Here is a 27,240-nt window from a genome sequence, read left to right as displayed (position 1 = left end):
CTAAGGGCAGGACAGGAATAAAGATGCAGACGTACAGAATGGACTTGAGGACATGGGGAGGGGGAAGGGTAAGCTGGGACGAAGTGAGAGAGTGGCATGGACATATATACACTACCAAATGTAAAACAGATAGCTAGTGGGAAGCAGCCACATAGCACAGGGAGATCAGCTTGGTGCTTTGTGACCACCTAGAGGGGTGGGATAGGGAGGGTGGGAGGGAGAGGCAAGAGGGAGGAGATATGGGGATATATGTATATGTATAGCTGATTCACTTTGTTATACAGCAGAAACTAACACACCACTGTAAAGCAATTATATTCCAATAAAGATGTTAAAAAATGTTAAAAAAAAAAAAAAAAAGGTGGTACATATATACAATGGAATACTACTCAGCCACAAGAAAAAAGAATGACATAATGCCATTTGCAGCAACATGGATGGACCTAGAGCTTATCATACCAAATGAAGTAAGTCAGACAAAGACCATACGATATCACTTATATGTGGAATCTAACATATGACACAAGTGTTCATTACCTACGAAAGTTCATTACCTACGAAACAGAAACAGACTCGCAGACATAGAGAACAGACTCGTGGTTGCCAAGGGGGAGAGGGGGTGGCATAGGGAAAGCCTGGGAGTTTGGGATTAGCAGATACAAACTATTATATATAGGATGGATAAACAACAAGGTCCTGCTGTATAGCACAGGGAACCATATTCAGTATCCTGTAATAAACCATAATGGAAGAGAAAAAAAAAAAGAAATTCAGCCAAATGGCAATGTGATTCTGAGTTTGCTTCAGAGGGCTTCAGGGGTGGGGGAGGGCTTTCTGGCACCACCTTGAAGGAAGCCATGCCCATGGGTTGGCCTTGAGTGGTCAGGCTGGCATTCTTTGGGGGAAGGGACAGCATGAGCCATGGGGAGAGGAGTTAACCGGCAACCAGTGCATGAGCCTTCCTTCATCGAGGAAGGGTTCAGGGAGGGAGATGCAATAAAATGGGAGAAACAGGTGGAGCCAGTGCATTGAAGACTCTTGGTGTTTTCTGCTGTCATTGCAAGAAGACGACTTCCTGGTGCATAGTATAGATCAGGAATCAAAAATGTAATGCCTGCAGGGGCTAGACAGGTAGGAGTGAGTACGTGGGACGGATATAACCACAGGGAGCCATAAGAACAGGACAGACTGGCGAGTGCAAGCCCTGCCTAGGAGAGGTGCTGGCACTTAGCTCCAGATGACTGACTGCCGCCATGTGGGCTTCATGGCTCAGCGTGGTTGATCTGATTTTTTTTTTTTAAGAATGTTGGAAATTCAGATTTGTATGTGAGAGCTCCTGATTTTAAAAAATTGACTAAATTGTTTTTATTAACATCATGCCACCCAAACAAACACGGCTGGTTAGATTCTGCCCAAGTTGCCAGTTTGAAACTTCAGCTGTAGATGGTGAGGCTGATTTCAGAATGAGCTCTGGAGAACCAGCAAAGTCAAAGAGCGATGCTGAATCCAGTCCCAGCCTCTGCAGACGGAGGCCTCCTTCAGCATTAGATCAGCTACAAGCTTCACCTGAAACTAGGATTAGCTAGTTACAGGACCCCCAGTTAAATCAGAATTTTAGATAACCAGAATACTTTTTTAGCATAAGTATATCCCAAATATTGCATGGGACATAGACTAAAAAGTATTCAGTTTATCTGAAATTCAATTCAAATGTAACCGAGCATCTTGCATTTTTATTTGCTAAACCTGGCAGCTGTCCCTGGAACCCCACCCCAGGCTCCAATGGGGTCAGACCCTCCCAACTCCTCTCAGAGCAGCACACTCCACCCTCGAGGACACAGGGATACAGTCCACGATGCAGATTTCAAAGGAAAGGGAAGCAGATCACACGTTTGAGGACCTGAACATGGCCGTAACTTCAGGTGATCTGTATTAACTACCCTTGGCATCAAAGGATGGATATTCTGGAGCCATCTCAGCCCCTCACCAGTTGTGTGTCCTTTGGCCCTTTGAGCCTCGGTTTTCTCATCTTGTAAGTGGAGAAGGGAACTCCAATCCCCCAGGATTGTCAAAAGGATGAAATGGAATAGATGTAAAAGCATTATCACACTGTGTCTGGCACCGGGCAGACGCAGAACAAACATTTGTTGTGTGTTCAGTGAAATTCTTCCACCTCAGAATGATTGTCTTCCTACTGCTCCCGTCACCAGGCCAAGACCTGTCTATTGAGGGTCCCAGAAGGCTAAGACAGGGCAATATGAGAAGCCCACCATGGCAGGTGACGTCTCTGGGGACGGGGGAACAGCCAGGGAGCTGAGCTCCTGGTGAACCACCAGGATCACAGTTCAGGGGGAGAATGAGACCCTGGCTTCCTACACTTTCAAGGCTGCAAGTCAAGTATGCAGAAGCCTCCATTTATTTGTTTGTCTGTTTGAAATATATTTGAAATATAACACTGTAAGGTGTACAACATGTTTTGTTTTGTTTTGTTTTACAGTGGGTCCTTGTTGGTTTTCTATTTTAAATATAGCAGTGTGTACATGTCAATCCCAAACTCCTAGTCTATCCCTCCCCCCCGACCCTTCCCCTCTGGTAACCCGCAAATTCATTCTCTAAATCTGTGAGTCTGTTTCTGCCTTGTAAATAAGTTCATTTGTAACATTTTTTAATGCCATTTGCAGCAACATGGATGGACCCGGAGATTATTATTCTAAGTAAATGATATAAAGACAAATATCACGAAGTCTGGCTTATGTGCTGAATCTGAAAAAGACTGATACAAAAGGTGTACAATATGTTGACTTGAGATGTTTATATACTGTAACATGATTGCCACTGTACTGATAGTTAGCACTTCTGTCTTGTCCCATAATTATCATTGCTTTTTTGTGGTGGGAATAATTAAGATCTAGTCTCTTAGCAAGTTTGATGAATATAATACACCCGATGTTGCTGTCTATATTCACTATACTGTGCGTTAGATCTCCAGAACTCATTTATCTGCTAGTTGCAACTTTGTACCCTTAAAACTCTCCAATTCCCCACACCCCAACCCCTGGAAACCACCGTTCTACTATTTGTATGCATTTGGATTTTTTAGATTCCACATATAAGTGATACCTAATATTTGTTTCTGTCTGACTCACTCAGCCTAATGTCCTCAAGGTCCATCCATGTTGTCCCAAATGACAGGATGTCCTTCTTTCTCATAGCTGAATAATATTCCATTCTGTAAATATACACCACATCTTCTTACCTATTCATCTGTTGGTGGACACTTAGGTTGTTTCCATATCTTAACCACTGTGAATAATGCTGCAATACCCATGGCAGTGCACATCTCTCTTCAATATCCTGTTTTCATTTCATTTCCCTTGGGTATATACCCAGAAATGAATTTGCTGGGTCATATGGTAGTTCTATTTTTTAACTTTTTGAGGAACCTCTATATTGTTTTCCATTGTGGCTAAAGCAATTTACATCCCCACCAACAGTGCACAGGGGTTCCCTTTTCTCCACACCCTCACCAACGCTTGTTATCTCTTGTCTTCTTGATGAAAGCCATTTCTAACAGTGTGAGGTGATATAGCTCACTGTGGTTTTGATTTGCATTTCCCCAATGATTAGTGATGTTGAGCATCTTTTCGGGTATGTGTTGGCCATTTGGATGTCTTCTTTGGAAAACTGTCTATTTAGTTCCTCTGCCCATTTTTAATCGAATTGTTTGGGAGTTTTTGTTATTTTGGATATTAACCTTTTTTCAGGTCCAGGGTTTGCAAATGTTTCTCCCATTCTATATGTTGCCTTTTCATTTTGTTGATTTTTTTCTTTTGCTGTGCAGATGCTTTTAAGTTTGAGGTAGTCCCACTTGTTGATTTTTGCTTTTGTTTTTTGTGCTTTGGTGTCATATCCAAAAAAAATCACTGCCAATGCCAAGTTCAAGGAGCTTATTCTCTATGTTTTCTTTTAGGAGTTTTATAGTATCAGGTTACATTTAAGTCTTTTTGATCCATTTTGAGCAAACTTTTGTAAGTGGTATAAGACAGGGGTCCGATTTCATTTTTCTACAGGTGTTTATCCAGTTTTCTCAACATCACTGTGGAAGAGACTATCCTTTCTCCATTGGGTGTTCTTGGCTTTCCTGTCAAATATTAGTTAACTGTATATGCTGGTGGGGGGTGTAATTTTGAGCTCAGAATCCTTCTCAATTCATGGCTTGCCACTGTTCTTCAGCAGCTTGGCTACTCTTACAGGTAGTACAGAGATGGTCTCTTATGCACTCAGAATGTTTTTTGAGAGGCTCAAAGAAACCCAGGACTAGCTCCAGCCACCCTCCCCACCTCCACGTTCAGGCCTGAGAGCCAAACCCAAACACAGAACAGCTGGGAAGGCCTTCAAGCATTCTGAGGCACAAAATAGAACCAGGAGCTTGAAGTTCTCTATCTGATTCCTTCCTCAGACTGCTTAGAGGATGACAAAGGATGTCTTCACTTAAACACAGAGATGCCACTGCCACACACTTACCTGATACACACACACACACACACACACACACACATATTAAAGGTCTCTGTGAGAATCTGTTTAAACTACATCCCTTGGGAATACTGTATCAGTTTCCTAGGGCTGTGTCTTAGTCTATTCATGCTACTATAACAAAAGCACCATAAACTCTGTGGTTTATTAACAAAAAACATCTATTTCTCACAGTACTAGAGGCTGGAAGTCCAAGATCAAGGCACCAGCAGGTTCAGTGTCTGGTAAGGGCCTGCTTCCGTGTTCACAGAGAGCAACCTTCTCACTGTGTCCTCACAGTGAGAGTGAGGGAGCTTCCGGAGTCTCTTTTATAAAGGGCACTAATGTCATTCACAGGGGCTCCACCCTCTTGACCTAATCACCTCCCAAAGGCCACACATCCTACTACCCTCACATTGGGGGGTTAGGTTTCAATATATGAAGTTTGAAGGACACATACATGCAGTCCATAGCACCAGGTGACCTCTACGACTTGAAATCCCTGTAAACTGAAGCCAGCCCTTCATTCCATGGTTAAACATAGGCTTAAATGCAAATGAAATAACTTAATACTCTTTTCCTATGAAACTCAACTTCAAAGTAGCTAAAAGATAATAATTATGCCTGGCATCTGTCTTTGTGTTTTTAGGCACTTTGATGTATGCTCACCACACTCACACCAAGAGGACCCCCAAAAGGAAATGCAAACTTTATCATTCTGGAAACCAGAGTAAGCGCTAGGTTTCTAGAAGCCTGACCAGGGACTCTGGGCACTCAGGATTGGCCTAACTGACCCCTTCCAAGCACACCCTCCAGGAAAGGGAAGGGCACGTGGGTAAACCAAGCTCTCATCCAGACACCACTGCCATGGGAGACCAGCCGTCCCTGTTCTGTGCCTGCACGGCCTGATCAATGAAATGCGGATAATGGACTTGATTTCTCTCATTGAAATTCTTGAGAAGTGTTAAGTACCAATTAAAGATGTGTCTAAATGCTTGACGGAAATAAGAGTAAGCTACAGAAAACGTGACTTGAGCTGAAGGCAGCAGGATTTCTGGGGAAGTTTTCTTTCCTCTGTTCTTTCCTCCCTCTTTCCACAAATGGTTTTTGGGTCTTGAGTACCTTGTGCTAAGTGCTGTGATCAAAGTGACCAAAACACAGGGTCCACTCTCTGCAAGTAATCAGTTCACTGGGCCACACAATCCCCCCAAAATAATCCCAACACCTGTAATGATGGGGCAGCTTGCTCACGTGCACAGGGCCTGAGGAAGCAGTGCTGTCCTCCAAGCAATTGGAAGTGAAGGTCACAGGTCATCCGTTGGCTGCAGCTCAGGCAGATGGGCTAGATGCTTCCTCAGGCTCCGGACAGGGCTCTGATTCATTAAAGTGAATAGGATCGTAGGTCCCTGGGCTGGACAAATTCTAGAGGTGAGGCCAAAGCTCTCCCCTAACAGATCCGGAAACTGAGGACACCCAGGTGGGGACCAAGCCTCCCACACTTCCTCAAAACAAACTAGCACCCCAGGCCTTCTGTGTAAACAGAGTCGATTTTCCCTGCCTAGTGATTTAATTTATGAGGTTCTTTTATGGTAATGAGTTGGAGCCGCGCGCGCACACACACACTGAAATGTAGCGCAAACCACTGTGAGAGCTGAAAAATGCTAATCTCCCTCCAACATCTCCACACCATTCTCCTGAAACTACCTACACCTGCAAGGTTCCTGCGGGTTAATTATTGCTGCAGAGGAAATGGCAGTGATTTGCATCAACTTCCATCTACTGGAACCAGGCAATGTCAGTCCTGCAGGAACAGGCTTGGGTTAACCTATGAGCCCCACTGCTTACAGGTAAGAGGGATGCAGCTTTGACCCACGGCACCGCTTCCCTCGACGAATCACACACAGTGCCCCTGCCGCCTGGGGGCCCCTGCGGCGATGTGGTTACCTGCTCACCTGTGCTTGACACATCTGATACTCTCGGAGCTTTCCCACCTGCTCCTCGTGGCAACAGCCTGAGGCCCTAAGTTCAATTTGGCCTGGTATTTCATTTGGCCTGTTTGAAAGTTCCATCCATACCTAGTGAGCTCACCAATAACCATTAAAGCCATCTTTCTCCCTCTCCAAGTTCCAGGCTTTTTATAATGACTGGCTCCCAGTAGAATTTCAAAATTTCGCTGGCCAGTGCAGGCCAGGCCCACTTCTCAAGGCAGGGCCAGTTACCAAACAGAATCACGTGCGTTCAGGGAAAGCGTAAAGAAATCGCTACATAGGACTGGCCTCTGGGGTTCTGAAGGCCTGAGTCCTCTGCTCTCACACTGCAGGGAATTTGAAAGCTCACTGGCTGTTTGTCCACCTGTGTGTGTAACAGGGCACCGACTAGTTCTGAGAAAAGGAAGCGTCTGTAATCCATACATTGATATGCAAAGGTGAGGTGCACTGTGAGAGATGCACCTGAGGTAGGTTCCCATTCTGCATTTCACCTTTATCCTGGGATTCCTGTGGCACACGGCTGCCCAAAGAGGGTTTCGAAAGAAAGTTCTGCTTGTACACACAGCTCATCTACAAAAATCTTTCACTGAGCCACGTTTCAACCAGAAAAACTATGATGTTTGCATTCATACGTGTGGACTGTCATTAGGTGATGAGGCACCTAAGGGCACCAAGAGTTTCACATCAAGATAGCACCTGTCCTGGAAGGTTCTCGATGGTGCTAAGTATGTTCCTATGTATAACAAGTATTTCATATTTATAGATGCTGCTGCATTTTCTCCCTGAAAGGCGCTGAGCAACCCTGTACTGATAACCGTGGGCCCCAGGAGCTGTTCTCAGAGCGCTTAGCTCACTCCCTGTGGCTGGTTCTCACAAGCTCTGGAGGGCAGGACTGAGCCCATCCTGTTTCTCTACCTGGGCTGAGGAGGGCAGCTGGCTTAGCGGGTGCTCAGTAGCACTGGGGCAGGAGTGAGTGGGTGAAGGTGTGTGGAGATGGACAGAAAAGCAAAGTCTAGTTCGTAGAGAGCGAGCTGGTCGGGTAGGAAGGCTGTGGCCACCAGAGAAACCCCACTAGGTGAGCGTGAGGGGCAGAAGGGGGCTGCTGCCTGTGGTTGCCTAATGTGCAAGAGGCAAGTATCTGCCGAGGAGCTTGGCACAAAACACATGGCATCTTGTATGACTAGTTTCTAGGCATCTTCCTGGGGGGCAAAATATGGAGGACTAAGGAAGTGTAGCAATGGCCGACATTACACACACTGATCAAGGATTACACACACTGATCAAGATCGAGTCCATCCAGGTGCTACTCAGGACCACCCCCCAGCCCTGACAGGTACTGTGGAGGCCAACAGCTGGGCCCAAGTCCCCTCACCGATGGGCATGTCCTTCAAATGCTGCCCAGGTACAATCGGAGCTGCACACCTAGGCGCCATGCCATCTCAGGGTGGGCTTGTGTCATGGCTGACGGCCGGGACCGGTGACTGGGCTTCCCCACATGTGTGACGCCCGCCTGCACCTGCAGCAGCGCGGAAAGGAGACCTGCCTGCCTACAGGGGCCTCACCCAATCCCTACCTCCCACCCATCCTCCAACACCCACTCCCACCTACTCCCACCAAATCCCCCCCCCGGCCACTCCCACCCAAGCCCCACCTTCCACTCTCACCCAGGAGTTGCTGACAAATGCACTGAGTCAAAACAGAGTCCACTCCACGGCCTCCACTTTGCGGCTCCATCATACCGTCTAACCTTAGATGACCCAAAACAGCGCTATTACCTTCCTCAGCCATCGCCCCTATAAAGAAACACAGCTGCTAATGTCCTTAACCATTGCCAGCTGAAGCCACATCCTGGTCAGTGCATCGGCCTTTATAAACAGGCCTGCCCACAGGCCAGGGGCACACAACACCCCTGTGCTCCCAGCTAAGATGTGGGCCCAGGTGCTGATGGCAGGAAGAGAACTCTGCAGCGGCCCCCGAGGTTCACAGAAGGCTCTTGGCTGCGTTATCCTATCAAATCCTTGTCTCCTTCAGCAAACTGAAGCTCAGAGAGGTTCAGAGTCAGAAAATGACAAAGCCAAATCCAGCTCAGGTCTTCTGATGGAAAAAGGAAATGTGAGAGCAGTCAACCACCCCAGAAAGGGGGAGAAGGGCTCTGTGATGTCTCTTGGGGCCCTGCAAGGTGTTTCTCTTTGAATATTATTAGCCGTAAAGAGGCCTAAGGACCAGGACCAAGGATTTTTCTTTGTAATTTCCTAGAATATTTGAGGTCTCAATTCAACGTTTACTGAGAATCTACATGCTATACGTCGTGCTAGAAACTGGGTTGTACAGAAACGGTTCCTGCCCTCAGGACGGTCACAGTCCCAGAGATGAGAGCAGCAAGAAAGGAGATAATGGCAATAGAGTCACGGGGAAAATGAGAGAGGTCTCTGTGCAGTTCAGAGGAGTGTGACTGATTCTGCCTTAGGGAGGAAGCTGTCTTTGGAGGAAGCTGTGGTGACACTGAGTGAGGATTTTGCAGGATGAATAGGAGTTTGCCAGGCAGTTGAGAAACTGGGAGTTATCCCTGGCAAAGGCAGCCATACCTATCAAGGCCATGGGCATGACCAGCACGCAGATGCTGGAGAACACAAGTTGCTCAGTACTTCTAGATCCCAGAGTGACAGGAAATGAGGCCAGAGATATAAACAGGGTCCAGGTCACGGCACCAGCTTTGCATGCTAGGCTAAGAGCTTGGATGTGACCCACAACTAATCAGCAGTCATGGAAGCATTTCAACAGGAGTGCATAAGGAAGATGTGGTACATATGTACAATGGAATATTACTCAGCCATAAAAAAGGATGAAATACTGCCCCTTGCAGCAACATGGATAGACCTAGAGATTATCATACTAAGCAAAGTAAGTCAGAAAGAGAAAGACAAATACCACATGATATTACTTATATGTGGAATCTAAAATATGACACAAATAAACTTATCCATGCAACAGAAACAGACTCACGGTTACCAAGGAGGAGGGGGGGTAAGGGAGGGTTGGATTGGGAGTTTGGGGTTAGCAGATGCAAACTGTTATATATAGGATGAATAAACAACAAGGTCCTACTGTATAGCCACAGGGAACTATATTCAATATCCTGTAATAAACTATAATGGGGGGAGAAGAAACAGGAGCTCATGGTCAGATTCCCACTGTCGATGGTCACTCCACTCACAGTCTGGAGAGAGTTTCAAAGGAGAAGCAAAGAGACTAATAGATCAGCTATTGCCATAGTCCAGGCAAAGAGATGTGGACCCAGGTGGGGCTGCTGAGCTGCTGAAGGGAGGACTGACTCAGGTGACAAGAGTTAGAAAGTAAACTCGACCGATAGACTAGAATAGGGGAGGTGTGGCACAGTCGAGGATGATGTCCAGGTTTCCTGCCTTGTGCACCTGGATGAGTTGTAGCATCCCTGACTGACGTGGGAAATACCGGGAGATGAGCAGACTTAGGAGGATGGTGCGTTCATTCCTGACCATCTTGGATTTGAGATGTCCATGGGACCGTCCTGTCCAGGTGCCCCTCGTGCACCTGGAAATGTGAGTGTGGAAGAGAGCACAGACGAGTGACCTTAGCAAGCGTGTTTTCTGTGGGCTGGTAGGGGAGTTGTGAGAAAGTGAAAACGAGTGTAGACGAGTCCTGAGTTAGTGCAGCTAAGGGTGAAGAGAAGGAAAATCAAAGTCCTGCAGGGCCACGGAACTGACTTCCCTGTGACACCAGAGAGCTGGAGGGAGTGAGGGGTGGCCTTGGGGCCAGGATGCAGGCATACGTGCAGATGGGCGGCCAGGAATAGGAAAGGGCGGCTTGTTCTCAGTTGCTGGAGAGAACAAGAGACAGATGCATGAGGGCAGACATCACTTGGTACAAAGCTGAAACAAAGGGGGACAAGAAATCGAGAACTATATGTTGTTCTTCTCTATAAAAAATGGGCTTAATGAAAAAGTTGTCTAGGTAATTAGGTTACACTTTAAAGTGACCAGGTAAGAGAATCTTTAGAAAGATAAGCTAATTCTAAGTATAATATGCTCATACCTCTCCATAGCGTATGCACATACATTCATGATACACCAAATGCCATAGGGTAAAACTCCTCTTGGATCTGGCAACACTGAATTATTTTACTAAGATTCTTTAGAACCATGAAGACAATAGGTTCCAGTGGGTTTTAAAACCACTGCATATCGAACAGCATGTAGACTTTGGCTACCCCTACTTAGAATAACCAAAATCTATGAAAATATAACATAAATTTCTGCTCATCTGAGAAAAGGGCTCTCTGTCTTGGTATCTGTTCTTCCAAACATCAGCAAACTCGAGAGCAGAACACAAGCTTCAACCTCCCAAAGGAGAAGCATCTCCCATCGCAGAGCAAAGTAAAAATGCCTTTGGAGACAAATTTGAGGGCATTCTGAAGATTTTGATGCGCAGAGAAATCTCAAGCTTGAAAGAACAAGAAGCAAAAGGCGAAATAAACATTTCCAGTATCTTAAAGAACCAAGGCATCAAACTGCTCATTTGACCAAGGGGAGACTTACAAAAGGCTTGGTATGTAGGTTGAATCCAAAGTGGATCGCCATGGCTACGGGCTTTTAAACCATCACTCGCTGGGGACAGGAGCGGGTGTCGGGTCCACATTTGGGCCCCATCCATCAAACACCCACCTCTGCAGAGCACGGTGCAGGCGCTATACAGACGCAGGTCCCACCACCCTGGGGTCACCCTGCAGGACAAACTGCAAGGCAATTACAGCATCTGCCACACAGGGGCGCTGTGAGAGATAAGGGATGTGGTCCAGAGTGGAGCAAGGTAGCCCCTCCCACTGCCTGAGAAGAGGAGCTCATACCTCCCCACCAGCAGCACTTGGGCAAGAGAAAGGACTTGAAGGCAGGGGGCTGAGCGTGTCCCCTGGCACCAGGCGAATCCCAGCCTTTCAGCGAGTCACTCTCTGGCTGTGCTTCTCAGGAGTCCTGCTTTCTCTGCCTCAAGAGTTTGGGGGATCAGATCAGGGTCTTCACGCAGGCTCCTGGCTCCAGAAGCTCACTGTTCAACTGCCACATCCTCTCAGCAGGATAACTGGGGGCAGGAGAGGAAAGGAAGACGATTTGGGAAATGTGCTTTGCCTCCTGGGAAGGTGGAGACCCTGGATGCTGCACCGGGCTGGGAGCCCAAAGGCTGGGTGTGATGCAGGCACCAGAGGAGCAGATGGCAGAACCCCCCCTCCCCGCCCCGCGCAAAGCTGAGGACTTGGGCGTCCAAATGAGACAGTCTCCTCTTCCTGATCACATTATTTTCCTCTTGGAAAGGTTTTTTTGTACATCTTGAGTTCAAAGGAGGGTTGTGCGCAAAAGAGAGGCTGTCCCATCCCCAAAGCGGGTACTTGTCGGAACATGTGATTTGCCGAGTGCCGACGGGGAAGGGCAAGGAGCCCTGGACCGGCGTCCCCAAAGTCCTGAGGCAATAGCAGGGCACCCGCTCTGAGTCAGAGGAAGGGCATGCTTCTACTATGACCAGCTCCTCCAGCACCATGTCTTTCTCCTTCCCACGTCCCTCGGCTGTGAAGCAAGTGTGGTCCATTGAGGCAGGTTTACATCAACGAAAATCACATTCCTGGGTGCCTTGATTCTTTGACACATGCAGTTTCTGAGGCTGAATGACCCCTGACCTCTGGCCAGTCCCTGTTTACTCCTCTGCACAATCCACTCATCCATCAGGGAGTGGCCGTGCCCTTGGGAGGCGTCTCCAGCTCAGCCCCAGGGGCAGCCTTGCAGGGGTCCAGGAGCGCACAGGTTGCCCGGTGCTGGTGCCCAGAGCATCCTCGAGGGCGCTTGCTGGGCGCCTGCTCATATGAACCCACCCCACCCCCGCCCACCTACCTCCGTGTCAGCGACCTGGTTGCATTCATTCATTCATTTGGGGGGATAGGTACCGTACGTCCCCAGTGCCAGGCTTTGCCAGGTGTCGGGGATGTGATGGGAGGTAAACCAGGCACAGTCCCATCCCCGATGGAGCTCACCTTTTGGTGAGAAGAGATGTCAGAAGCAAACAAGCAAAGAAACCAGGTTCTGCTGGTGGTTAAGTGCCATGGAGAGCAACTAGATCGTTGGGGGCATGGGTGTTAATACCAGGGAAGTCTCTCTGAAGAAGGGACACTGAGCTAAGGCCTGAGTGATGACCTGCAAGGATATATCAGCTCTGGTCCCTGAGCAGGAGAACCCAAAAGGAAGCCATGACGGAGGGCCAGGTCGCAGGCGTGAGGCAGAAGGCCTCAGCACTGTCCCAGCTCATCAAACACAGGTGCCCGGGACTGCCCTGGCGGTCCAGTGGTTAGGACTCCGAGCTTCCACGGCAGGGGGCATGGTTTCAATTCCTGGTCAGGGAACTAAGATCCCTTGGCCAGAAAAAGATACAGACGCCCACTGCCCGGAATATTTGCGACAGTGTACGGGCCTCTGTCCCCACCCCCCGACCCCTGAGGCACAGGGCTTTCATGGACGCCAGCATAGGTGGCACGCTGTGGACTCCCTCACAAAAGGGAGGCAAGCACGGCCTGCTCAACTGGGAAGAGAGGTCATCCCTGCGAGGACACTCCAGTAGCTCACAGTTGGTCCGATTTCCCCAGGTGACCCTCCAGTCACATCCATCACAGGATCCAAAAGACCTCAGCCAAGGGAGGCAGTCAGCCAGCTCCTGTAACTGGCACCCTTGCCCCAGCTCTTGGGTGTGAACCCCACTTAGTATTTGGTCCCTTTCTCAGAAGAGGGGCTGGTTCAGGTATGGCCAGGGTCCTCAGGGCTCTGTCCTGGTCCTGGCTGCCTTGCACACACTACCTTCTGGAAGTTCCCCTTCTCCCCACCACGTGGAAAGGTGCCAGGCCACACCGCGCCTTTGCTTGGGAGCAGGGCATTTCCCTCCTGAACATCACAGGTCCACGTGCTTCCTGAGGTGATGAGTGACCTTGACTCACGTGGGTGAAATAATGGCCTTCAGTCTCAACCTTCTTGGTCACGTTGCAACACAGCCCTCTGGAAGGAAGGACTAGTTCCCAGGGCCAGCTCAGGGAATTTCAAACACCTCCTAGTCGGGGCTTACCAAACTCACCGTCAAACGATCGGTCCACGTGCCAGAACCGCCCTGGCCTGCTGCCACAAAAGGTGCAATGGCAGAGCCTTGGGGAGGTAGAGACTGGAGGACTGGGCCTGATTCCCAGCTCTCCCTTTTCTGTGTGACTTTAGAAGAATAACTCAACCTCTCTGAGCTGCTGCATCTGTATCCGCGTGTGAGTTGTGGGGAGAATCGAGTGAGAAAATGGCCGTGAAAGCACTTCAAAAGTTTGAAAGCACCACACCAGTGACAGTCCTTCTGTCCGGTTGAAAAACTGATCCTAATGGGTGAACTTCTGAGTTTTTACCCAAGGAGCTCTTGGGATATGAGAACTGATATCCCTGAATTCACTTCAATGTTTTTAGTATATCAGCAAGTAAATTTCCGGGGTAAAATCCAAAATATAAACTCCATGCCACATTGTAGAGCATTATGATAAGATGTCAGGAGATCCCCATAGATGTAAACATCATAATATAGTCTTTGCTCCAAAATAATTCCTTGCAGACCCAGAACTGGAATTTCCATGGCACTACTGGCTATGAGTTGAGCCTGCAGTGAGGTACAGTACTGGGGCCCAATAGGGCCTTAGGCTGTTTTCTCTGAAACAAGTCCTTTTGTAGCTTACAGTTTATACCGTGAGAGAAGGAGGAACAAGTTCTTCGAAGCTACATGCTTTGGAGTTGCACGAAGAATCCTGCCCTCCTGGTCAATGACCCTTGCTGCTCACGTGGGTCCGTGTTCCTCAAATGCCTCTTCTTAGAAGAAACTGCTAAACTTTCACCATCCCATTTTATCAACCAAAAGAGAGGCAAGACTCGGGTCCTTCCTCACCCACAGGTAACAACATCAGCCTAATTATGATGCCCAAGGACAAATGACCAAGGATGTGGCTGTGGACAGAGGTGGGCTGGACAGGAAGGGACAAGCAGGCTGGGTCTGCAGAAGGCTGTTCACCACATCACACACACCCGTCTTGGCTAGTCTCCTGCCCCAGCAGTAGGAGAGACCTCCCCCACATCAGAAAGTAGGAATCTGATCCTCCTTGAAAAATACGGGGTGTGAGGGACTTCCCCGGCGGTCCAGTGGTTAAGACTCCGTGCTTCCACTGCAGGAGGCCCAGGTTCGATCCCTGGTCGGAGAGCTAAGATCCCGCATGCCACTTGCAGTGTGCCCCCCCCCACAAAAACACAATGTGTGTGTGTGTGTGTGTGTGTGTGAGTGTGTGTGTGTGTGTGTGTGTGTGTGTGTGTATGGGGTGTGAGCGCTGGAAGGCTCCAGTAAATTCAAAACGAACTGCAGTAGAACCGTCCATCTTTCTTCTCCATGATCTCAGAGGGAGAGTTTAGAAACGCCAATACCCAAGCTCCACCTGCAGCCAGCTAGAAGGTGGTATCTCAAACGCCCCACGTCCAAGACCATCCTCTTCGTTTCCCCTCTCCGTGTGCTCTTCCTAAGTCCTCCCCATCTCAATCCACGGCTCCATGCTCCAGCTCCAGCAAACACCCAGAAGTGATCCTTAATTCCTCCCTCCTCCGTGCCCTGTGTCCTGTCCATCACAATCGTATGTCAGCACTGCCTCTCCAAGAAATCCGGGCTCACATACCCCTTCCCCTCGCCTGGGCCCCTGGCCAATGACCTGCTTACTCCCAGCGTCGCCTCTTACAGTGTCTTTCTCCCTAACCTCTGAACAGGCCACCCTCATTTCCCTGTCAGGGCCTCTGCCCGGCTGCCCCCTCCCTCTGGAATGCTCGTCCCAGGTCTGGCCCTTGCCCATCATTTGGGATGAGCTCATGTAGACTGCTCTGCTCCCCTAACTAAAGTCGGTCCTCCCCTCGCAGCCTCCCCTCCAGCCCATCTCTGTTACATCATGCATTTTTATTTTCCTTTTCATTTGATGTGTTGATTATCTGTCTCCTGTGAGCCCCGTAAGCCAGGGGCCATGACTGCCTCATTCACCACCGTATCCCTGGCACCTGGAGCCATTCCTGGGCCAGCACGGGCTGCTCAAAAAGTACTTAATCACCACCTCTGAGAGCCCAGTAACTTCGAGCAGACTGGGCTTGGTACAGCACACTGACACTTCCTGGGGTCACCAACGGCCAGTGTCAACACCTCAGACCACAGGGCTGCGACTGAGTTCCCGGGGTGGCCGCCAAGGCCCGTCAGTGCTGAGGAGAAGCCCTGAGCCTCCCTCACCCCCGGCCTCCTTCTCTGCAGGGCGGCCCCTCCCTCCAGGAGTTGGGCTCCGGCCCCAGAGTCAGGCCGCCCACGCCCCAGAGCCCTAGGGAGGAGGGCACCCTTCTCCCCTTCTTGGCCTCACCACCCAGCCAGGCAAGCCTTGCCATTTCCCCATCTATAAGACAGGGACAAAGAATGCTTTGTCACCCCACCTACTTCTCACGGTGTTGTGAAACTACTGTTTGTTTGGAAAACACTCTGAGCAACTTGGGTAAAGGTGCCTGTGGTTCAGATGACATTGCTGTATTCGGTCCAGGCCCGGGGCCCTCCAACTCATCATCCGGTCACCGCCTTGCCTGCCTGAGGGATGGGAGGTGCGCAGCCTCTCCTGTGTCACCAGGCCTGTGTCACCAAGCCTACTGGCCACACTGTGGTCCCAGAATAAGCCCAGGAGGTACGTGTGCATTCCTGGGGCCGCCTGACCCACTGATTTCAGCAGAATATGAGCTCTCCGTGGGCCTGGACATTGGCCACTGAGTGCCCAGCCTGCCCTGTTGTCAGGAAGGAGAGCCAAGGGTTACCTGGGGATAACCTGCCCGAGCTCTGGCCACGTGGGGTGGGGCCGAGTCCTCGGTACCAGCCTCTCAGGCCAGGAGCCAGGAACAGAGGAACTCAGTCTTGGCCCCTGGCCTGGGGAGGACAGATCGCAGCCTGCAGGCACTCAGGTGCCCCTCATCGGCTGCAGATACAGTGGCCACCACGTTGCCATGACAACCATACTTGGCAACAATCTCTCTGCCCCCCGCCCCCACGGAGGGGACGACCCCCAGCACTGACCAGGCATTTCCCGGAGCAGCTTGAGGTTGATGATGGAGAAAGGCCAAGGGCTGGACAGTATGAGGGGACAAGGAACACACCTGCCGTTCAGCAAACAGTCTGGCCTTCACTTCCGACTGGATGTTGGACTCAGCGCCCCCAGATCTCTCTCCCTGCAGCCTCCACCCAGGGGCTGCTGCTTCCCTAAAGCGGGTGGCAAGGCGTTTAGCAGACGGTGAACAACAGACAGCATGTACATTTAATTATAACTCTCCCGGATAGGAAGGGCTGGCTATATACAGTATGTCTGCCTGTTACTAATTATATTTATTTTCAAATGAGGGGGGCGGCGGGGAGGGGGATCTTCTGAAGATGAGTCAGAAAAAAACCCTTTGGTGTTATGAAAGCAGAGCCATGTCTCCCAAGGGTGTCTGTAACACGTGGCTGTCACCGCCTGACAACGGAAAACCTGAGCCGAGCCAGCTACACTGCTGAACACGGCGCAATGGCTCTCCTCGCCCCGGGGCCCCTCAAGTGGGCACCTGAGCAGCTGAAAGGCCTTCTCTCCACCGGAGAGCCCGACAGCTGGCTGGGCCTCCTCCCTCCTGCAAAGACAGGGCCATGCAAGCGTCTGCTGTCACCTCAACTGGGAGGCAGCGTTCCAGCTGAAACACAGGAAAGACTTTTTTCCTCATCAAAGGAAAAGCATTCTGCCCAGATGGCCGAAATGAAAAGACTTCAATTTCAATCCTCACACAGCCCACGATGTTATTTCTAACAACACCGTGAACACCTAGAAACCCAAGATAGTCACCCCCATGCCTGGCAGAAGCCAGCCACACTATGGAGGCCGTCAGAGCACTGGTCTGTCTGACCAGCCGACGCGGGCCACACACACACGTGTGCACTCCCCTCCGCGTCCGTGTGTGTGAAGCACACACGGGCGTTTGGGGCAGGGGTGCTCCTCGGGCCCCATCAGCTCCTCCGACTTTAAGGCGCTCGGCTGCCCTACCTTCTCGCCACATATACACCGTGGAGTGAGGAACAAAGGGGACCCAAGGTGACACATCCGCCCAGGGGAGCCGTTCAAAGCCATAGCGTTCAGAACGGGTTTTCCAATAATTTTTAAAATAGTCACACTTGTTTTTGTTTGCTTTCTTCCAGGAAGGCTGCACTGTTTTGGAAAAGGAGGGGAGGACAAAAAAAAGAAAATGTGAGTTCATTTCCTGAGTCTTTCAAATATTTCTCTGTAGACAGAGCACTGAGAAGCCGGGACCAGAGGGCAAGGGGGGCTCCGGGCGGCAGCACACCTGAGGTGCAGAGCGGAACTTGGTCCCTCCCCATGCTCTTAATGGGCCATCGGCGGGGAAACCAGATTCAGCAACAGGGGATGTGGAAGGACCTGGGGGGGCAGGCCCCCAGAAATGTCATTAAGGCAAGCTGTTCCTGGAATGGGTCTCCCTGTTTGTCCAGGCAAGGTTGGATGATTAACTCAGTTTATCTGAAGGAGGAGGCAGAAAATGGACCCTGTGACTGATAAATTAGGGACCCAGGAGGGAGTTACGGGCGCAGCCAACGCTTGTCAGAGTGCTTTTCACACATGCTATTTTACCCCACGAGCAGTGGCACTGTGCCCGTTCCACAGGGGAGGTTCTGGCGGGTACGCAGCGGACCCGAGGGCATCCTACCCTCTGCCCCAGACTAAGCCATCTTTCCCGGGTGGCTCTCTGAGCCCTCTGTCCCTTTCCTTCAGGGCTGTAGCTGGCATCATGCGCAAATGGCACTGCGGGGTGAGCTGGCCTGCGTCTGTCTCTGCCCCACTAGGATAAAAACTCCACGAGGACAAGGACGTGCCTTCTCACCGGCTTGTGTGGGACCAGCACAGAGCCGCGAGCACAGCAGCCCTGCCGTGTGTATCTGTCGGATGAGTGAAGGGATGAATGAATGAACCAAAAACTCCCACCTGAAAGGAGAAGGCCCAGGAGAGACGCATGGCAACTCCGAGCGTGCCAGCTGTGACACAGCTGGGTTCATTTTGAAACCAGCGGCAGTAGCCAGCCCACACTGAGCCTCCACGGCCAGGGGGCCCAGCTGCCGGGCCTGGGGCAGCTCTGCCCTTCCTGTCAAGGTTCTGTGCAGTGTGGGCAGGGCATGGACCCCCGGGCGGCAGATGGGGGCCAACACCCTTGGGACAGATGGACACTCAGGACCCGGGAGAGCTGCGCTTCATCCTAAAGGCATCCTGGCAATTCAGGGGCAGAGCCTGGAATCAGACCCGTCAGTCCTGCCCGTAAAGTCCCTGGTGGGCTCATGGATTGAAGCAATGATCTGGTTTTCAGAGCAATGGTCCCAGTTCCGGTTGAGCCACACAAAGATGACCCGCAGGCTCAAAGTTTCGGGGCCTGGCCACTGAGAAAGGCTCCCCGCTCTGCAGCCCGGCTTCCCCAGCTCTCCTCCGAGACCCCAAGGCAGACTCAGCGACAGTGAGACCGACTGAGGGAAAGAAAAAGGGACAGGACAGAAGGACATGTAAAAATGGGGACCCCATGAGGCAGGGGACCTCTGAAGGCTGATCCGCTGCTGTGTCTTTTATCCTGGTTCTACACACAAGCATCTGTAAGCGCTGTTTGCACCCCTGGCTTTGCCTTCAAACCAGGACTTCTGGGGAAACACAGGGCCCAGCCCTTGAAGGCTCCCAGCCCACCGATGATGCCAGGTGGGGAAACCCCAGCGCAACCCACTTCTGTGTGGCACAGAGGCACCCACCGGACTGTCACCACCCCGGGGTCTGCAGCTCCTCCAAGGAGATGGGAGGGAGCACTGGGCGGTCCCAGCCTCCAATGGCCAATTCCTCTCCTTTGCCTCTAACTTTCTGATTCTGCTGGGTTGAAGTTTATGAGAAACTGAATCCAGCCATTTCTAGGGGAAAGAAAAGTGAGGAGCTGGTATCGAAATCACCCTTCAATATGACCACATTCTGTTCCCGGGTCACACAAAGTAACTGTTGAAAAGCCTCCTTCCCTCTTATAGGTGGCCCTTTGGAGCCAAGGCACAAGTTACTCTGCTGCCTTGTGGGCATGACGAAGCATAACACAGCAGAGAAGACCCGAGATGCCAGGACCAGCTCGTGTGGGCTCTATCCCACCACCATGCTCTCCAAAGGGCCATTTGGCTCCAATGTATCATATGACTTGTTCTTAGAGTTACATTTTAACTGACAAAGTTTAACAACAACTATGACTTATGGCCTTCTAAAATTGGCAGCAGAAAAATGAACTGAGGAAGTAATGGAAAAAACCACAAGTGAAGCCACTCTGTATTATGCACAATTTCTGTTGTGTTTTTTTTTCCTTTCCAAGCGTGTGTGTGTGTGTGTGTGTGTGTGTGTGTGTGTGTGTGTTTTCGAATGGTAGAAAATATTTTCCAGATACACTGCCCTGGCTTTCCCAAGCACATATTTATGCCAAGTTTATAAAAAGCTGCTGCAGACAGGGTTGACCGAAAGGATTGCTCTGCTGTCTGGCTTCCAGAAGGTGCTTAGGTCCTCAGCCTGTCACCAGGACACAGACTTACCGCCTAAAACTCACCTTCTGCATCGTGCACCTGAAAGAGGACAAACCCACGGGGCGGCGTGACCTGGAGAGACATGGGGCCCCTGCTGTTCTAGGTGTTCACATCCCACTTTTGATTTGCAAGGTGCTTTGGTGACCTGTGCTTCATCATTTTTAGTCATTCGAAATCCCCACGCAGACACAAAAAGGAAAGTGTTTGGAGGCACATCTCACAAACATCTGGGTGGCTCAGGGGTGGGCGGCGCAGCGATGGGAAGGCCCATCAGCTTCACTTTCTGAACCTTCCAGAGCAGATGGTGGAGCCGCGTGGCTGAGCCCGTGTCAAACCGTCTGCATCTACTCGCGTTGGCCTGAGACTCCAATCCCCTCCCCTAGCCCCTGGATGGGTGAAGCTGCCCAGTGAGAAGCTCCAGCCTCCCCTGCACCGTGGAGGGACATCACCCTGGGACACCCTGAGCCACTGCCCGCCTGCACCCAAATCCAGACTCTCACTGGCCCGGGGGCGGAGCGTCCACTTGCCTCCCTCCGCCACCCGGCCTTAATGAGGATGATAATACCTAGCTCTGTGGCTTCCCTGGGGGTGACTAATTGGTTAATCCTGGGAAGGCCCTTTGAAGGTGGCAAGCAGGGTATTACTCATGGGCTTGAAGGCAGGCACCTGCCCCAGTCTGGGCCTGAGTCAGCAGAGAGACCTCCCTCCTGCAGGCAGACTGGGCGCTGGCCCGAGTCCCTGCTCAAGGTCAGGGTTGGCCAAGGGGAGGGGTGTGGCCAGCACGCCTCCATGGCCTGTGCCATGTGGGCCCAGAGTTTGGGAACCGTGTGTCATGGGCGTTTGCGTGGTTGAATAAGCCTCCAAGTGACTCCGCCAAAAGGGCAGCGTTACCTCCAGAATATCAGTTGAGACAGTATTTCCTGGTCATTGTTAAGGGAAAATGCTTTTCTCACAGCAAATTCCTCCCAAACGATGCCGTTTTTCTCCTTCCTCTGGAGGAAGGCGGGCTGGGGTGGTGCTGGGCAGCCTGGGAGACCTGAGGTCAGGGTGCCAGGGCCGGTCACGGCTATGCTGTCTCGTCTCCAGCTCCTGGTCTGCCCAGTCTGCTCCCCGCTCACATCTCCCAGGAAGAGGAAGTGGCAGCAAGAACTGGGAACCAGAGGCCAAAACCAGTGGGTGAAGGCGAGGGTCGCTCAGGACCACACGGTGGAGGGGGATTCTGACACGGCGGCAGCTGGGAAGCCAAGAACAGAAAGCCTTTAAGCAGCGCGACCTGATGCCAAGATTCCGCGCCCAGAGCCCGCTTCCCGCGCTCTGCACATTCCTCCCCCCTCCCTCTCTCCCTCCCAGCACCTTCTCCCAGTGACCCCTCTCGGCGCAGCCTCTGTGCACGCAGCACTAGTTTCTTCTTTGTTCTAGAACACAGGTCATGCGGCCAGAAGGATTGCAGGCACTTCTGCTTTCTCTTTTAGTTCCCCAGGTCCCTAAAAGTTTTTCACGGCCCTTTCTCCTTCCGTAGGCCGCCTGGAACCCTAGAGGCCTCCACAACACACAGAATGACAAAGATCCAAAAAGAGGATGGAAGGATGGGACCCTGAGGGCGGGAAAGAGGGCAGAGGGGCTACTCATCTTTGCAGGCAGTCAGGAATGGATGGGGTGCAGGGGGGGTGGTGCAGAGCAGAGGGAACAGGCTATGAAATGATCTTCCTCTGTTCTGTTTTGAAGGAGGTGGGTGGAAATGACAGTTTGGAGAGGATTAGAATGAGGGAAAACGGTTTCAGGGGAAGCAGCCTCTTTTCTCCAGTTCTAACAGTGCCATCAAGTGGCTTGTGCGAGCAGGTGCAGGGCAGAGCCTCCGGACAGCCCGCGCTGACCCCGTGGAGAGAGGAGCAATGGGGCTTTGCAAAGGGCACCCTGCTGATTGCCAGGGGCCAGCCTCTCGCCTCTCAGCCCCGTAGCCAAACACCTTTCCCGAGATCGGCCGGCAAGGAGGTGGGGGAGATAGCTACCCAAGTGTACCCTTAGTCACCCCAATGCATACGGCGACCAAGTTCACCAGGTTCCTGTATCATTTAGCCTCTGCCCACACACACTTGCATCACTGGGAGGCATTAGGACAGAAGTCATGGTCCCACGAGAGGCACAGAAGTACATTTCCAACCAAAGAAGTGGTCAGTGACCAGAGCAAGCCTGTCTGGGCCATCAGACCCTTGTCTATGTTCAAAGGAGAGCTGAGGGCTGAAGGGTGCTGGGTGAGACTAGGCAAGGTGAGCACACCTGGGGAAGCCTGGCAAGCATCCCTCAAGCTAAACTTCTGGCCAGGGACATAAGTCTTCTGGCATTTCACTTAACTGTAGTTGCATTCTTTTTTTTAACTCTGCAAATCAAAATCAATTCGCCTTGGAACTCTACAAGTTGTTTTTCTTTCTAAAGAGAGACATTTTACTGAAACAGAAGACTTTGCCAGCAGTTGTGTATTTGGTACCCGGAACCGAGCAGCAGATGGGGCAAGGCTCAGGGAGAACATCCCCCCAGGAGTCCAGGTGCCTGATGCTCGTCAAGGCCTAACACTAAGCTGCTGTGTACCTCTGAGGAGGTAACCTCAGGCTCTAGCCTCACTCTTCTGTAAAAACAGGGGACACAGCTAGAGCCACGGTTTTCAAAACACTCCTCAGCCCCAGGAGAGGCATGCCAGTTTGGTGGGACTTTGGCCACCATCTCCTTTACCAGAACAACTCAGCCTTTATCCATCTTTCATAGTTGGCTGTTAGGTAAGATCTTATGTGAACAAAGGGTTCCACAGTGTCATAACCACTTTTTTCTTTTTTTTTTTATCTTTTAGCCACGCCACACAGCCTGTGGGATCTTAGTTCCCTGACCAGGGATCGAACCCGCGCCCCCTGCATTGGTAGCACGGAGTCTTAGCCACTGGCCCACCAGGGAAGTCCCCGTCATAGACACTTTGGGGCACCTGCCCGGACCACGGCTCTCAGAATGGTCCACCCTGCCAGCAGAGCTGAGGCCCTAACACTCTCTGCTTCATGACTGCAGACCCGGATGAGGACTGACTGCACAGACACGGACACCTGCTCCTGGTGAGCCAACCTGATTCCCCTCCCCAGAATTTGAAACTGGGTCAGACTGGGTCCAAGTCAGTCTCCGTTAGAGCTGAAGTGGCCACTGGGGGGTGGCCATCTGGGATCATGGGATGGAGGAGGCCTGACAGCAGCCCCAGCTTTCCACTCCCCACCGTGCCCCGCCCTACGTTCCCCTGCATAAACTTCCCCGGTTAAAAGCTTCCAAATCTCTAGACAACACCCTCTGAAAGCTTCTTCCCGTGCCTAGGAAACAGCAAGATCACCCGGCCCAGTGCGATACACCTCATCTCCCCAGAGCCACATTCTGTCTTGGTTTGATTTTTTAAGGGAAGTTTCTAAACAGACTATGTAACCTTATGAACAAAAATGTTTACCAGAGCAGGCATATAATGACTCAGTAAGTATCAACATTATCATTACCTCTATTATTGATATATTCAAAAGTCCTTTATAAATCGGTCATATTGTTCCATTGCTATACATTTTAATTTCAAAAACATTTTGTCGTTCATAGCTCCTTGAACCACACCTACCGGTAACACTTTTTAAAATCTATTAATCCTGAAATCTTCCATCCGAGGACTTAAGTATCTGTAAATATGCTAGTTCTTTCATTCATCTATTTTCTTAGATGCTCTGAGATCTACCAAAGAAACAGATGACAAAAATCCCTTCACTAAGAGCTTACGGGGTAGGAATGAAGTAACGCCATTTGCAGTAACATGGATGGACCTAGAGATTATCATATTAAGCAAAGTCAGACAGAGAAAGACAAATATCACATGATATCACTTATATGGGGAATCTAAAAAAAAATGATACAAATGAACTTATTTACAAAACAGAAACAGACTGGGAGACTTTGAAAACAAATTTATGGTTACCAAAGGGGAAATGCAGCAGTGGGGGAGTGGGTGATAAATTAGGAGATTGGGATTAACATACACACACTACTATACATGACACAGACAATCACAGGGACCTGCTGTAGAGCACAGGGAGCTCTACTCAATACTCTGCAATAAGCTGTATGGGAAGAGGATCTGAAAAAGAATGGATATGTGTATAAGTATAATTGAATCACTTTGCTGTACACCTGAAACTAACACAACACTGTAAATCAACTAGACTCCAATATAAAATAAAAATTAAACTTAAAAATGGAATAAGAAAAAATTTTTTAATTAAGAGCTTGCAGGGTAGAATTTGAAGAAATCGTAATTTTAAGTGGGTATTTCCTAAATTAGGTTTTCTTGCATTAGAGAAGACCTGTGCCTTACTCCACAACAGATCAAAGAGTCACATATTGTCAGTTTGAGAAAAGGCTTTCAAGGCGCCCGTGTATTTGTCAAACCCTGGGCCACGACCTAATGGTGGACCCTGAAATCAATTTAGTGGATCAGAACCAGCATTTTAGATTTTTTAAAATTTTGTATTGAAATACAGTTGATGTGGGCTTCGCGGTGGCGCAGTGGTTAAGAATCCGCCTGCCAATGCAGGGGACACGGGTTCAAGCCCTGGTCGGGGAAGATCCCACATGCGGCGGAGCAACTAAGCCCGTGCGCCACAACTACTGAGCCCACGTGCCACAACTACTGAAGCCCGCGTGCCTAGAGCCTGTGCTCCCCAACAAGAGAAACCACCGCAATGAGAAGCCCGCGCACCGCAATGAAGACTAGCCCTGGCTCGGCGCAGCTAGAGAAAGCCCGCACGCAGCAACCAAGACCCAACACAGCCAAAAATAAATAAATTTGAAATACAGTTGATTTACAATGTTGTATTAGTTTCAGGTGTACAGCAAAATGACTCAGTTATACATATCCTTATATCCATTCTTTTTTTAGATTCTTTTCCATTATAGGTTATTACAAGATACTGTGTATGGTTCCCTGTGCTAAACAGTAGGTCCTTGTTGGTTATCTATTTTATATAGAGTAGTGTGTATATGTTAATTCCAAATTCCTAATTTATCCCTCCCCCGCCTCCCCTTTGGTAACCATGTTTGTTTTCTATGTTTTTGTAAATAAGTTCATTTGTATCCTTTTTTTAGATTCCACATATTACCGATTAGATTTTTGTTTTTTAAATTAGTGTGTGTCACATGCAACAAGGCTAAGTATTGTCACATAAAACCTGATTTCAGCCATATAAACGGATGTGCAGGGTGACAATGTCAAATGCATGTCTCACTGTGGGTTGGGGGGTGGCGAGGGGCAGGGGGATGGTGGGATGAGCAGAGTCCAGGAAGCCAGGCTTGAAATCCCCGGTCACTTTTGGTGGCGCTGGCGCTGGGCCTGGATGATGCGCACAGTCCAGTAGCCGTTATTCTTACAGATGTGAGGGCTACAAAGGTCCTCGCCCATCACCGCACTGAACCCCTGGCAGGACAGCGGTCGGTGGTCTCTGACAGCCATGGCCACGGCCACGCAATAGCAGAGAATCTACTTGATTAAGTGATGTTTTTATTTACATGACACAAAATAACCACTTTACCTGATTTTGTCCTTTGCAGGCTTGACAGAAGCTCAGGATTATTTGGGGCACAGTACAGGGCAGAATCTTGCTACTCAAAGCCTGGAACTGGGAGCTTGGCCTCACCTGGGAACTTATTAAAAGGAGACTCCCAAGCCCCATCCTGACTTAATGAATAAGAATCTGCATTTTAACACAGGCCCAGAGATTGGTGCATGCATTTAAAGTTTGAGGAGCTCCGATTCAGAAATGCTGGTCCACTAACTGACACCCAGCTTCGGTAGAGTTTTCACTGGTCCACATGAAAATGTCAGTGTGAAATTTGTCCTTTCTTGGCAAGAGCCATCTTCTACTCTGATTGTATTCCCTTCCTACTACTTTTTAGGCATAAAGTGTGCTTGAGGAAGTGAGACTGATTGTGATTGTGGACGTAGTTCTGTCTTGTTTCATGTGTTCAGCAGTCAAAAATAAAACTTGGTTACCTATGCCTTCCACGTTGTTATCATTTTTTCTAGCCCAGGTACCCGAAAGCCTGGGAACAACTAGCAGAAGTCAGAAGTGTGTCTTGCTGATTTCTGCGCCGTCTAAAGCAGAACTGGAAAGCACTATTTGTTCCACGTGAAGATGAGAGGTACAGCAGTGCTTGCCTTTCGTTCATAGTCTTGGAAACTCCAAGGGGTGCCCCCTCTGTAAGGAGCATCGTGCACTGCTCGCATGTAGACCCAGGAAGGCCGGCTTGCACGTGGCCTTCCAGATTCCAGATTCCACCGGAACCCAGGCTCGCCCACCCCCTCATGCACCCCAGGACCCCCCGCACGTCCACAAACTAGCCGATCGGTGTAAGAGGCCATGTGCTTGGGAAATGAGCCCCTCTGGCCAAAGCAAACTGGACATGAAGTCTTATAAACATGGCCCTCGCATTCAGACCCGCTTAAGAACCATCAGAAAACACCTGCATGACTGGAAACCGAAACATGCCTGGGTTTGTTTTCTCTGACATCCTCTCCTGAAAACTGGAGGGCCTGTTATGAGCAGGAACCAGGTAGAAGGTGAGGACATCATGCCACTCAGTAAATAGGAGTGACTTTCCTGAAGAAATGGAACACTGGGAGTGATTCTGGGATCCTCGGGAAGAAAAAAGCGAGGGCCTGGCATGGTGAGAAGGAAAGAAACCTGAAAGGCAAGCAGCATCCGGCCTTTGGGAGCCTGCAGAAGGTGGGAGCAGCCACGACCCTGCCCCACATTCTTGGACCCCGAAGCCCACCTCCCAGCAAAGGCTCCGGACCCCCTGCGTCCTGACCTGGCAGGCAGGCCCGCCCTTCCCCCAGTCCCGGGATTCTCAGCATTCCAGAGCCCGGCAAATAACAAAGGCAGTGTTTGTGCCATTTCAGAACAAGCTTGGAAACTTTTAAATGTCAAAATGAATGATGTGGAAAGACTTGTGGGAGCAGCGAAGAGGCAGAAGC

The 27,240-nt window shown here is 50.2% G+C and overlaps 1 protein-coding gene across 1 annotated transcript in view; it reads right to left on the bottom strand.

Moving 5' to 3' along the window:
* The window catches only part of LOC103086534 (T-complex protein 1 subunit gamma-like), a 145,490-nt gene extending 119,774 nt beyond the window's left edge, over positions 1-25,716 (bottom strand). The window contains exons 1-3 of the mRNA XM_007452957.1: positions 25,574-25,716; positions 21,158-21,353; positions 20,228-20,243 (exon numbers count right to left, since the gene is read on the bottom strand). Coding sequence (XP_007453019.1) covers positions 20,228-20,243; positions 21,158-21,353; positions 25,574-25,716 — 355 coding nt within the window. The remainder of the gene's footprint in view (positions 1-20,227; positions 20,244-21,157; positions 21,354-25,573) is intronic.
* Positions 25,717-27,240: the final 1,524 nt, after the last annotated feature.

Source organism: Lipotes vexillifer, unplaced genomic scaffold (assembly GCF_000442215.2).
Source record: "Lipotes vexillifer unplaced genomic scaffold, Lipotes_vexillifer_v1.1 scaffold1088, whole genome shotgun sequence".
In the NCBI taxonomy this organism is placed as follows: domain Eukaryota; kingdom Metazoa; phylum Chordata; class Mammalia; order Artiodactyla; family Lipotidae; genus Lipotes; species Lipotes vexillifer.
The sequence above is the reverse complement of the archived record's forward strand: the minus strand, read 5'-3'. Positions and strand labels throughout refer to the sequence as shown.